The 13,732-nt window shown below is 29.7% G+C and overlaps 1 protein-coding gene across 1 annotated transcript; it reads left to right on the forward strand.

Annotated features, from left to right (window-relative positions):
• The first annotated feature begins 5,126 nt into the window (after positions 1-5,126).
• LOC124827622 (pyrophosphate--fructose 6-phosphate 1-phosphotransferase subunit beta) lies at positions 5,127-11,712 on the forward strand. The gene is made up of 16 exons (XM_047300713.2): positions 5,127-5,367; positions 5,436-5,597; positions 5,690-5,811; positions 7,344-7,397; positions 7,507-7,613; positions 7,841-7,946; positions 8,731-8,794; positions 9,059-9,147; positions 9,310-9,441; positions 9,574-9,744; positions 9,828-9,943; positions 10,108-10,219; positions 10,373-10,457; positions 10,870-10,914; positions 11,224-11,292; positions 11,472-11,712. The coding sequence occupies exons 1-16, from the start codon at positions 5,193-5,195 to the stop codon at positions 11,546-11,548; spliced, it is 1,686 nt and encodes a 561-aa protein (XP_047156669.1). The 5' UTR covers positions 5,127-5,192; the 3' UTR covers positions 11,549-11,712.
• The last annotated feature ends 2,020 nt before the right edge of the window (positions 11,713-13,732 follow it).

Genomic DNA, 13,732 nt, shown 5'->3' on the forward strand with positions numbered 1-13,732 from the left:
TCATATTTCTAACACCATAAATATTTTTACACCCAATATTACTCTTCACAGTATCATTTTTTTTCTTCTTTACAAACACAAAAGTATCACTTTTTTAGTACTATTTCATCTTTATAGTAAGTTATCAAATAATAGTAATTGGTGTGAAAGAATCTTTTTCCATTCAGAAATATAATTTCAAAGTCACCAGTGAGAAGCCAAAATCTTGGATGCTCTAGTTAAGCCGAGGGCTTTATAAAGTTTTATTGTTTTGGTGTTTAAGCTTAAAGAGTAGGGATTATCCATGTCCATTACTATCTCCATGGGTGGATGACTTGCTGGAATTGGGAGGATATTTAATATATTTCAAGTATTAATACTCATATTTTGAAATATTATTTTTTCCTCTTAAGATATATAAGATATACTTATTTCTACTGCTAAAATTGCTGTATGTTTTTTTAAAACATTATTTATTTTAAATAGGCTTATTTGTACAACACAATAAATTTAAATTTTAAGATGTACTTTTTAAAGTCAAAATGTGTTGATAAATTGCATAAAAAAACAAATGAAATTATGTTTCTTATGGACTTAATTAATTTAAGAATTTTGAAATATGTTTGAAATTAGCGATTGAATTTAACAATATAAATTTGAGAATTTTAGTAAAAAAAAGTTCCCTCCTTAATATTAACCTGATTTTTGGATGCATCCATTGTGAAACTCCAAATTCATTCACAAGAGTTTACCAAATTCAGTGTGTATTGAGGTTTTCATAAGGATAATAATATGTTGATACACTTACACTTATTTATCATGATATTTATGATATTTATAAGAAGAAAAGTGAAAAGTAATACGTAAAATAATTTTTTTTTATTTTCAAAACCCTCTTTCTGTCCTACTAACTTCAGTCTTTGACCAATGGCAGCAACTCCTTCCGATTGGGCGCCAAATGGATGAGAGCTTTAAATTATAGTATTCATACTGTGAAAATTTGAATTGCTGCATGTATCCAATTAGAGAAAAAACATTTCGAGAATAAAAGAAATAGAAAAGTAATGTAGAGATGACGATGAAAATTATATATGACAATGCAGTTTCATATTTGGTAAGTTAAAAACGGATAAGTACTTCCTAACCTGCATTAGTTTCATATTATCTTGAATGTTCAGTCATATCTCCCCTAAAGGTTTTTTTTATTTTTCTACGCAAGGTGTAGATGTTCGTGTTGGATCTTTGAAAAACCTTTTACATGTCTTAGAAGTAACAACGTTCAGTCATATCTCTCCCAATGATTGTATACATAATACTAATTTATACATATTCTTTCGAAGGGATAAAGATTGTTCTAATTACATGAAAATCTTCTATTTTATATTTTAGTATATTGTTTCCTTAACGATAACAGTAACGAAAAACAAATAATTATAACAGGTAATAGGTAATAAATAATGCAAAGGGTAACGAAAATAATAACCGCAACAACAATGAACACGATAAAAGCAATAATAATGATAACGATAACAGTAACAACAACAAATATAGCTACAACTGAAATAGTAACGACAACGCCAATGAAAACGACAATCGTAATGATAATGATAACGGTAACAGTAATGATAACAATAACGGTACCGATATTGATAACAGTATCGGTAACGACAACTGTAATGGTAACAGTAGCGGTAACCGTAACGACAACGACAACGGTAAAGGTGACATTGACAGTGACAGCGATAATGACCGTGAGGTGACAATGATGGTGACGATGACGGTTACGGTGACATTAACAATGACGATGAGTGTGACAGTGACGGTGACGGTGACGGTGACAGTGTGGGTGGCGGTGACAGTGTGGGTGGCGGTGACAGTCTTGGTGACAGTAAGTAACGGTGACAATGACGATCACAATAACGGTAATAGTGATGATGACGATAATGGTAACAGTGACGGTAACACTGACGGTAATGGTGACGGTGACGATAACAATCACGGTGATGGCGACGGTGACGGTAAGGGTTACGATGACAGTCACAGTAACTGTAACGCTGACGCTAATGGTAATGGTAAACGTAACGATAACGGTAACGGCAACGATATTGGTAAAGGTAATGGTAACGGTAACGATATCGATAACAATAAAAGTAACGATAATGGTAATGATAACAACAGTATTGTCAAAGCGGGTTACCCGGCCTAGCTCGCCATGGGTTGGTCACTTAGTGAGCCAACTCAACTCGGGTCACTTAGTGAGTCAACCGGCTCACTTGTTAACGAGCCGAAAAAATTCAAACCCGGACTGACCTGTCATGGGTTGGTGGGTTAAACGAGTTGACTCACTGATCACTTAATTATAAGTTTTTTTTAATCCAAAATAAATTACAATTCTTTTTGTAATTCAAATCTAAATAAATTTCACTATAAAATGATGTTAAACTTCAAACACAATTAAAAAAAATGTATCATACAATTCCAATGTAATCCAAAAGCAAGCTAAAAAGGCAAACAAATAAATTTCTAATATTGATCATTTTTTTGTCACTTATCCATCTATAATATTAGAGTCTTGAATAGAAAAATCCATAATATATCTTTCTCTTTGAAACATCTTCTTTATCCCATTTACAATACAATAAAAAAATATTAACTAATAATATAGAAAGACAAAATAATAAATAATTAAATTAGGTAGGATGGTGAGCTAATCCAGCTCATCATGGATTAAACTCGGATGAGTCGAGTTTTAAGTAGGCCAGATTGAAAATTGACTCACATAAAAAGTTAAATTTTTTTCAAATCCAACCCGAACTCGTAGTATAATAACAATAATATTTTTTATAAGAATAAAAAAAATAAAAATTATGAATAAAAAATTAGATTGCCCTTGTTCCATTTTTTTCCCTTTTCGTAAACTCCTTTCTGTGTTCACACCCCCTAACTTTTAGTTTTATAGATTAGATTTGACCCAATTTAGTTTTTTTTACCTATTTTTGAATGTTCATACCTGTCTGCTTAGTGGGTTGAATTAGACCTTATCTAGTTTTCGTTTTTTAACATATTTTTAAATCTTTATTTTTTATAAATTTTATCATTTCATAATGATACTTTAAATTATTCTCATCATATTTATTTGTCATAAATAAAAAAATAAATAAAAAATATGAAAACTAGTCCATATGAATAAAAAGAACACCACACGATTAAAAGTGAATAATTAATTGAGATCAATGAGTAATTAAATATAAATAAAGAAATAAATAATAACACAAATACATAACGATATATAAGTATAAATAAATAAATTAATCAATCATTTTAACTGAAAATAAATATTAATAAATAAATAATTCTGACTTTGCAAAAGTAAATGTAAACGAATGAATCAATGTCTATATATATATATATATATATATATATATATATATATATATATATATATATTTAAAAGAGTAGTTCATAATTATATACAAATATAACTAAGTAAATAAAAAATTAATATAATATTAGAAACATCTTTTTTTATTTCTTTTCTCTCTTTTTTTTCTCACTCCTTTTTATCTCTTTTCTCTCTTTTTTTTTTCTTTTTCTTTTCGCCTCCGGGTAAACATTTCTTAGTTCTTATAAGTAAATTTTTATTTCATTTTATCTTAAAATTGTATAATTACGAAGAAAAGATAATTTTCTTCTCTTCCTTTTATATTGTAATTATGAAAAATAGATTTTTATCTTTTCCTTATCTTAAGTAATAAATTAATTCAAGAACAATTTTAATATATTATATATCTTATATTATTTTACAAAAATAATAAATATTTATATAATTTATAAATAACATAATTCTAATATATTGTATAAAAAAATATTTTATAAATTTTGAGATACTACAAATAACTGAAGTCAACATTTTTAAATTTCATGAATAAAAACATTGAATAAATAAGAAAGAAAAACAAAATAAAAGGTGATATTATATTTTTTTTGCAATGCGGAATCAAACATGCTGTAACATTCATAGTTAAAAAGGATAAAAATAAGAATATACTCATTTGTCCAACCTACTAATTAACAGGAAACAGATCCACCAAAGTTAGGTGTGATTTTTGAATCACTTCAAAGTTAGGTGAGTCCTTGAATTGGGTGGTGAAGGATGGGTGTTGCTTACTCAAAATAACAAAGACCATTTCGGATGACCATGTTTCGCAATTGAAAATCATGTCTTGAAAATCTTAATTATCAATTGGCCAAAAACATTTTTTCATATAAAATCAAAGTATCGAAATTTTCAAGGCATAGAATTTAGATAGCATGAAGCATATACGTAAGGATCACAGCAGGTCGGGTTAAATACAGATATTATCTACTCACAATCTAATCCGTTGAATAAAATTGTACTCGTTATCTAACATGTTATCCATACAAGTATCCGTTTAAAAAATACCTACGAGTATTTTAAAACTTGCGAATATCAACAAAAAAGAGAAAAATATTTTATACATTTTTAAAATAAAATTTAAATAAAGTTACAAAACATATATATATATATATTATAATATAAATTTAATTTAATTTTAATTAAATTTAACCTAATAAAATATTATTTTATTTTATTTTATTTTTGATTAAACTTAATTAAAAAATATATAAATTAAATTATTATTATTTTTGTGAATAATAAATATTCGTAGGTCAAATAATATACTAATATACAATAATATACTAATATATTATCTTTATTTAGTACGTTTAAAAACAGATATTAAAATATTTATTATCCGTTATAAATATCGATAAATAATAAGTATCCACAGGAGTTTTTTTTCATCGGACGCTTTAACCCATCTTTTTGGAATACTACCTGTGTGTGGGTAAAATTGGTTGATTATTCTATTTAAAGCTTTAAAGCATCTGAAATACAGTAGTAATAATAATGTAATTTTATGGTTTCCACTTTCTACTGTTGTTTCTCTGGTTTAACAGTTAAATGTAATTTTAAATAATTAAACAGAATTAAAATAGTGTCTCCGAAATTAATTGAGGATGTTGCCAAGGTGGCACAAGGACAGTGTTGGTTTTACCTTCACTAAAAGCGGCGGATAGGTATATTCAAGACCCTTTTCAAACCTACTTCACCTCTATTTAAAACATACCAACCACATTTCTCATTTTAGATTGACGCTCCCACTTCACTCTCTCTGCAACCAAACCAAATGGCTCCCGTACCTAACGGTACCATTCCCTCCGCTCCCGTCACCGGACGCCTCTCCTCCGTCTACAGCGAGGTGCAGAAGAAGCGCGTCGACCACGCGCTTCCTCTTCCTTCCGTCCTCAAACGTCCCTTCACCATTATCGACGGTCCTCCAAGCTCCGCCGCCGGAAATCCAGGTCAGTCTCCCTCCCTCATCTCGATCCGTTAACTCTCCTTCATTCTCATCGCGAGTGCGCGCTTGCAGACGAGATCGCCAAGCTCTTTCCACATTTGTTCGGGCAACCTTCCGCCGCGTTGGCGCCTAGCGATCCGCGTGTGGCGCAGACGCACCGTAAGTTGAAGATTGGGGTGGTTCTGTCTGGAGGCCAGGCTCCGGGAGGCCACAATGTCATTTCCGGAATCTTCGGTAACGCTCATTTTGAAATCTGATTTCGTGAAACTTTCTTTTCTTCTTCTGCTGCTGAGATTTAACTTCTCTTATTGTTTTATGCGTCTTAGATTACCTTCAAGAACGCGCACAAGGAAGCACGTTGTATGGTTTCAGAGGTGGTCCCGCTGGCATTATGAAGTGCAAATACGTTGAACTCACCTCTGAGTATATTTATCCTTATAGAAATCAGGTCATTTTTTCTGTTACATATTTTGAATGCTGTTTTATTTCTTTTTGCTCAAATTTGGAGACGTGCGATTGTATTAGTTTGTTAGTTTTCAATTTTATAAATATATCTGGTGATTGATTGATTGGAGAATTATAATTATTATCATAATCATCATGATTTTAATAATTTTAATAATTATAATTATTGTCCTTACATTCTTTTGGTCATTTTTGTATGCTTGTGATGGTGTTGGTTAAACTATTTTTTAAAAACAAAATTTCAATATTTTAATTGCTTTCCGTAAATAAATTGTTAGACAACACAAATGACTTTCCTAGTTACTTACAATTATTCATTTGGCCTGCTACTCACAATGACTCACGTCTTAAATTTATAACTTAATAAAAATACATGTGTTTACACTTATTTATTCATATATATATATATATATATATATATATATATATATATATATATATATATTCAATCATTACTTATGAACAAATCATTGTCTCTTAATGTAAACTAAAACTAATATAAATAGTACATTTTATTCAATAAGCTAAAACTATGTAAGTATTTAATTTTCAATTCAATTAAATAAAAGGCAATTGTATTCTGAACTGCTTTTTTTTTTATTAGAGTAACGGTATTAAGAAAGTTAAAACAATTTGTACACGGAGGAGACAGGATACGAAGAGGGTTGTGGGAGTGATCTGGATTCCTTCAATTGATTTTTCATACGTTCACTCACTGTTGGTTCGGATGGCTATATTTAATGTTAGCTGTACACTCGTAGGTATTTAAAACTGAGGAATTGTATGCTTTATACGATAATAAACCGATCTATATGATCGGACAAAAGCAGTTTGGTATTGTTATTTAGATTAGATTGTCAGAAATCAAGACTAATGGAATCCCGTGATTGTGTGATTAACTGTTTCCGAAATTTAAGAAATCTCTGTCTATTTGACCGGAATGCTTAAATATTGGTTCCGGTTGGTTGGGAGAGATATCTAGCCAGTAAAATAGTAACTTGATTATATAACTATAATATTATTGGAGGAGCTTTTTATATAAATAAGCTTTGAATTTAAAAAAAAATAGCATACACTCGAACACTTTTAGTCTAGTCCCAAGATATTAGAATAGAGCATTAGTAAATCAGCATTATAAGTTACAAGACATTTTGAAATCTGAGCATTCGGGATGAGAATTCCATGCTTTAGTGAAAAGAAAAATTGGATCACGACCCTTAAGTTTATTATTATATTATTATTAAGTTTATAAAAAAAAGAAAAGAATTTCCAGACATTAGATCATGACTGCAGGCTTTACTGACTGAAACTTACCTAACAGTAGTGAATCCAGGTCTTCCCGGTTCCAAGGGAAATAAGATAAGTGCTAGTGAGAGATAGAGAGATAGAGAAATAGAGAGAAGAAAATTAGTGTGTAGAAACTGTCGTCATAATCTGTTGTACGAGTACACCATTATTGATTTTTAAAATCATCACAAGAATTTGACATCTAATAATAATAATTTCTGTTGGCAGGGTGGATTTGACATGATTTGCAGTGGGAGGGACAAGATTGAAACTCCAGAGCAGGTAGTTTTATGTTGCTACATGTTTAGTATTCAATTAATTCGTCTCAGTACTTACATATCTTCTTTTAAATCTAAAGTGTAATTCAGTTTACTTACATTACATGATATAGTTTAAACAAGCGGAAGAAACAGCTAAGAAGCTAGACTTGGATGGGCTCGTTGTTATTGGTGGTGATGACTCAAACACCAATGCATGCCTCCTTGCTGAGAACTTCAGGTATGTCTTAGCTGGTATAAATTATCATGTTTCCTTGGATGTTTTTGTATGACGTAATGTTTTCTCGTTGGATTTTTATTTTCATTTCAAGGCCCTTTTCCTTTTATAAGTATAGTTATTACGTAATTTAGTTGATGGTAATAGTATTTACATGCGAAGAGGACATTTCAATTATGAATGTGTACAATGTTTCCGATTGTTCAATGCTTTAATATGGATCCATGCAGGAGCAAAAATTTGAAAACACGTGTAATTGGATGCCCTAAAACCATTGATGGTGATTTGAAATGCAAAGAAGTTCCCACAAGTTTTGGGTTTGACACTGCTTGCAAGGTGAATGAAGATACACACTGGATCACTTGTAATCTTATATGCTTCTGGTCTCTAGTCTACATATTTAAATAATGCTACAAATGTGTAATTTTTCTTTTTATCACCAGTTATTTGTTAAGGAAAATATTTAGGAAACATTTCACTTATGTATGTGTCATGGGAGAATCATGTATAACATGCTTCTGATTGCACCGGATGCATTGTAGTTTCTCCAACAAAACATTCACAATTTCATAAAATTCTTTGATATAATATTTCAGCAACAGCCGTCAAAGCTGTTGAACTGAATTAGTTAGATCTGTAGTTAGCTACATATGGCAAGAAACTCTTAGCCATAAAATAACATTCATTTCATTTTGTACATTGATCTCATTCTTGCAATTCTTCCTCTATCTCAATAAAGTCTTCAAAACCCTTTCTTCTATAAAGTTCTCTTCTCTAGAATTTCTATGAGTATGTCTATTCCTACAACTGAGTAAATCTTACAACCTTCTTAAATTTATTTCCGCGAGCCTTCTCTTGGTGGATTTTCTTTGTTTGTTTTTTGGAAGGGTACGTTGTAATTTTATCTAACACTTTACTTGAATTTGTTTTTTCTTTTTTATGATTTCAATTTCCGTTAGTATTATGATATTTACAAATTACTATACTAGAAATAATTTTTAATATTAATTTAGTAAAGCAAAGGTCCTAATTGCTGAGTGTTGTATAGTGACCTGACTATTTTAGATATATGGCACATCATGACCTGACTATTTTCCTATTTTTATGTTAATGAATGCAGATATACTCTGAAATGATTGGAAATGTTATGATAGATGCCCGATCAACTGGAAAATATTACCATTGTAAGTATACAAAATTGAGAAACTCTTTAGTTCTATATAGCAACTAAAAAGAAATTATCTGCTTTGTGAGATGCTTCCTTTAATACCTAAATGAAATGTGATGTTCCTAAAAAAGTTGATGCTTCAATTTATATGGCAGATAACAGACATCATACTTTCACCAGCCTACAGCTCTCTCCCTTTATATCTATTTTTCATGAATGTGTGTGATTTCATAATTGAATAGATTTCAAGCAATAAAAAAATGCAATCATCTGTCTGCAGTTGTGCGGCTTATGGGGCGTGCGGCTTCACACATTACGCTGGAATGTGCTTTACAAACTCATCCAAACATTACAATTATTGGAGAAGAGGTTCCACATATATTTTATCATTTTATCTATATTCCATACATGCTAGGGGTTGATGGAATTGATTAAAAAAAAATGATTCCATGTTAATCTTATGATTAGAGTTTGCTTAGGGGAAAGCAGCCCTTTATCAGATTTGATTTAACCCATAAGTACCCATTTCAGGTAGCTGCGAAGAAGCTGACGTTGAAAAATGTCACAGACTACATTGTCGATGTTGTTTGTAAAAGAGCTGAAAATAATTACAACTATGGTGTCATTCTTATCCCTGAAGGTCTAATTGATTTCATACCTGAGGTATCTATTACTTTTTACAAGAGAAAAAAATACCAGTTTTTCTCTGTGGATTAGAGATTATGTATTAGTGTTGTTCATTTACTATATACTTCTGATGGTACTTATTTCTTCTTCATATTTTTCTCTTTGAAGGTTCAGCATCTTATTGCAGAACTAAATGAAATTCTTGCCCATGATACTGTGGATGAGAGTGGATTATGGAAAAAGAAACTCAGTGATCAATCATTAAAGCTTTTTGAATTTTTACCTCAAGCAATTCAAGAACAATTGATGCTTGAAAGAGATCCACATGGAAATGTTCAGGTGCCTAATGTTATTGCTGTGTTTATTTGACTCCTCGATGGAATTTAAATCAGCATCAATACCTTGCTTACATTCCCATATAGGTTGCCAAGATAGAAACAGAGAAAATGCTTATTCAAATGGTTGAGACTGAGTTGGAGAAGAGAAGGGAAGAAGGCAAATACAAAGGCGATTTTAGAGGGCAGTCCCACTTTTTCGGGTATGTTATCTAGTTTTTAAATTATGATTTTAAGTTGTAAACTTTAATACGTATTGCTGCAAACTAAAAAAGTTTCTGGGGACATGTTTTTATTCCTCTTTACTTGGATTAAAATTTATTTTGGTCACATATGTATGTTATGTGTGATCTTTTAAAATATGCAGTTACGAAGGGAGATGTGGCTTGCCTACTAATTTTGACGCTACTTATTGCTATGCTCTGGGTTATGGCGCTGGAGCCCTCCTCCATAGTGGGAAGACTGGACTTATATCATCAGTTTGTGCTTCTTAACACGCCTTTAATTTATACCTACTTAACTATCTTTAGACTAATCGATGTTGATAATTGATTTTACTTTGAAATTGTGCTTGTTTTTTAATATTGAAGTCGCCAGCATACTTCTTTAACTTGCTTCCTCATTTTTTTCAGGTTGGGAATTTATGTGCTCCAGTAGAAGAATGGACTGTTGGTGGAACTGCACTCACCGCACTGATGGATGTGGAGAGGAGACATGGTACACGTTTTGACCTTGTTCTATACCCCAATGACTATTTACTGACTTAATTTTCTTGCACAATTCTTCTGTAATTTGATTCTGACTTATGCAATTATAGTTCTTTATTAGGAAGTTATTTTTATATTAATTGAGGATCGTAGAAATATACAAGCTGTGTTACATACTTGTAAAAGGGAATTACGTTGTCAGTTGCTATTCCCGATGTTTTGATAAACCTTATGATTTTACTCAAATGTGGCCTAAAATTCATATGATTTCTATATTTATCCATAGCTAGGTGTATATTTTTTCTCGAGTCCAAAGTAATTAACACAAAATGTGTTTTTGTTATAGGTATTCTTCTCCTGCAATTTATTTGAATGCTTTGTTCACTGTTGAACTGTTCACGAATGTGTAATTTTCTTTCCAGGTAAATTCAAGCCTGTGATCAAGAAGGCAATGGTGGAGCTTGAAGGTATATTTATATTCATAAAAACATTCTTTTGGACTCAATAGTCCACAAACGTAGTTAGCGAATTATATTTCTACTCATGTTGAGCCAGGAAAAATAAATGAAAGGGAGGATAAAATATTGTATTTCTTATGTTCAAATGTGGTTCGAAAGATTAACGCGTCTGTTGTTTCTTTTAATTCATCCCTATGACATACTGAAACATAGATTATGCAATATTGAATACTAAAACGATTACAGATTTAAGCTTCTAATATCAACTCCAGTTATCTTTGGATACTGAATAAATATATTTACTGTTGGATCACTCAGGGGCACCCTTCAAAAAGTTTGCCTCCTTGCGGGATGAGTGGGCCTTGAAGAATTGTTACGTCAGTCCAGGTATGCTATATATGACTATTGCTTCACCTATTTTTTCTGCTTGCTTAACTGAAGTCCTGTTTATGTGACTAGAAAAGTGTTGTCGGTTTAAATCAATTTCTATGTTGAACTGGAGTGATTGATTCAAGCTGCAACGTGATTAGTTTAAATGCTCATGATGATGATGATTTTCCTTGTAGGTCCAATTCAATTCTCTGGCCCAGGATCCGATGCAACTAATCACACTCTAATTTTGGAGCTTGAATCGCAAGCTTAGACAGAGTATGAAGTCCTTGTTTTGATGAGTTTTTATTGGCCAACTCTATGGTTGCTTTCAACATGCAATTTATTTTCACGACTGCCTTCACTTTGCCTGACATTGGTCATTGATTTAATAATAATTAACAAAATAAATATTATCTCATTGATTGAACTCCATGACATGGATTGCTTTAAGTAATTGAGTTTGGTTAAGTAGTCTTAGTCTGCATTAACAATTTATTTCATCGGGTTGTAAAATAGTTTTATTAACGTCAATAAAAAAAATCTGACTAGCATTTACCGAAAAAATATCTTGTAAATATTAGTTGAAAAGTATTTCTTAACATTAGTTAAGAAATAGCCTCAATATGCAAAGTTTAATTTAGTAAGTAAAATGGACTTGAATTTAGTTAGACATTTTTTTTAATTATACACACGTTAAGTATGTTTTAATTTCTGAACTGTATGTAAAATTGAAATTTGTGCATCTTTTAGACTTCGGTGTATTTTCGTCTTCAAACTTTTAAAATAAATGTACCTATTTTTCATTACTTAACTGTATTAAGTTTATTTAACGTGTGAAATGTGTTTATGACGTTTGAGTTGTTTGTGTTGAAATGACTAATTCCACTACAAATGTTAATGTTAAATACTGTTTAACGAGTCTACAAAAATTAATCATTAAGTTAAAAAAGTTATATCTATTTATATTTGAAGTTTGTGGATTAAAATGTATTAAAATTTAAAATAAAAATCAATTTACAACTAAACATGGTTTACTTTGATATTATGGTTTTGTTTTCTTAGTATACCATGTGTGCTATTTATGTTTTAATTTCAATTACTGTCTTATTTACATGTAAGCAGATGTAGTTTCAAGATAATTACGAAGATGAACTTAATATTTGCATTGTTTACGCTTGGGGTATATGAAGTTTGACTTCTTCCAATGTTTTAGAAAACTTTATACAATTAGGCTTGAATATTTTATAATTCTTTTGGAATATATATATATATATATATATATATATATATATATATATATATATATATATATGGTTGTGTGTGTTTTTATATTTTATATTTTTATTTTATTAACTTATATAGTGAAATATTAAGATTTTATCATAAAAAAATATTTCATCTACAGATAAAAGGATAAACATGGACAATTGTCTACTCTTAAATATATATATATATATATATATATATATATATATATATATATATATATATATATATATATATATATGGTTGTGTGAGTTTTTATATTTTATATTTTTATTTTATTTACTTATATAGTGAAACGTTAAGATTTTATAAAAAAAATCATTTACAGATAAAAGGATAAACATGGAGAACTGTCTCCTCTTATATTATTAACTATATCATGTAAAGTGAAAACAATTTAAGTATAAATAATGAAAATGTAAATAATATGAAAGATGGGAGATCGTAAAAAGCTGCATAACATTTTTATAAATGTTCTAGCAAGAAGGTAGATCTATTGACCAAAACACTTAATGTATGTCTCTTCTCTAGTTTTTTTCTATATTTTTTACTAGACCCTTAATGTATGATGTTATACTAATAAGATGAAAATGTATCATACTCATTGTTTGGTATTGGGAATAATCCAAAACCTATCATAGTTATCGGGACTCGCCTTCCTACCACTAAATTTTCTACTGAGTTAGGTACCTAATTTTAATATTTCTAAAAAACACCTAATTGGTCAATCCCTTGTCAACTTGACTTATGATTCATGATTCAATCTTAATCCACTCTTAAAAAAGTTTATCTTTTAAAGACATTTTTAAGTAGGGTAAGAAAAACAGCTTCAATCCTCAAAATTCTTCTTAAATGGAGTAATATCAGTGTTAAGATAAGTTTAACCAAGACTTTGATTAACGATTAGAAATAATATTGTTTATGTATATATATAAAATTATATATTTTATGAGATGATATAATATGTTATAATTTTTTTATATTTAAATTAATAACTTTATATCTTTTATATCATATTTATTATTATGTTATTAAATAAATTATATAATATACAATTTAATATAATTATTGATTATGATCTGTTTATTAATTTTATCAATTTCTTAGAAAATAAAACTTATAACATTTAATAAAACAATATGTAATACATTATAAGAAAGCTCAAATGACAGAAAAAAAACATAAAATC

Source organism: Vigna umbellata, chromosome 5, assembly GCF_029865625.1.
Source record: "Vigna umbellata cultivar VRB3 chromosome 5, Vumbellata_1.0, whole genome shotgun sequence".
Taxonomy (NCBI): domain Eukaryota; kingdom Viridiplantae; phylum Streptophyta; class Magnoliopsida; order Fabales; family Fabaceae; genus Vigna; species Vigna umbellata.

Bases quoted from the DNA above. Each gene is read 5' to 3' on its own strand.
- LOC124827622 (XM_047300713.2), top strand. From the start codon at position 5,193: ATGGCTCCCGTACCTAACGGTACCATTCCCTCCGCTCCCGTCACCGGA. The intron at 9,745-9,827 runs GTGCCTAATGTT...ATTCCCATATAG, and splicing joins ATCCACATGGAAATGTTCAG to GTTGCCAAGATAGAAACAGA. The intron at 10,220-10,372 runs GTTTGTGCTTCT...CATTTTTTTCAG, and splicing joins AGACTGGACTTATATCATCA to GTTGGGAATTTATGTGCTCC.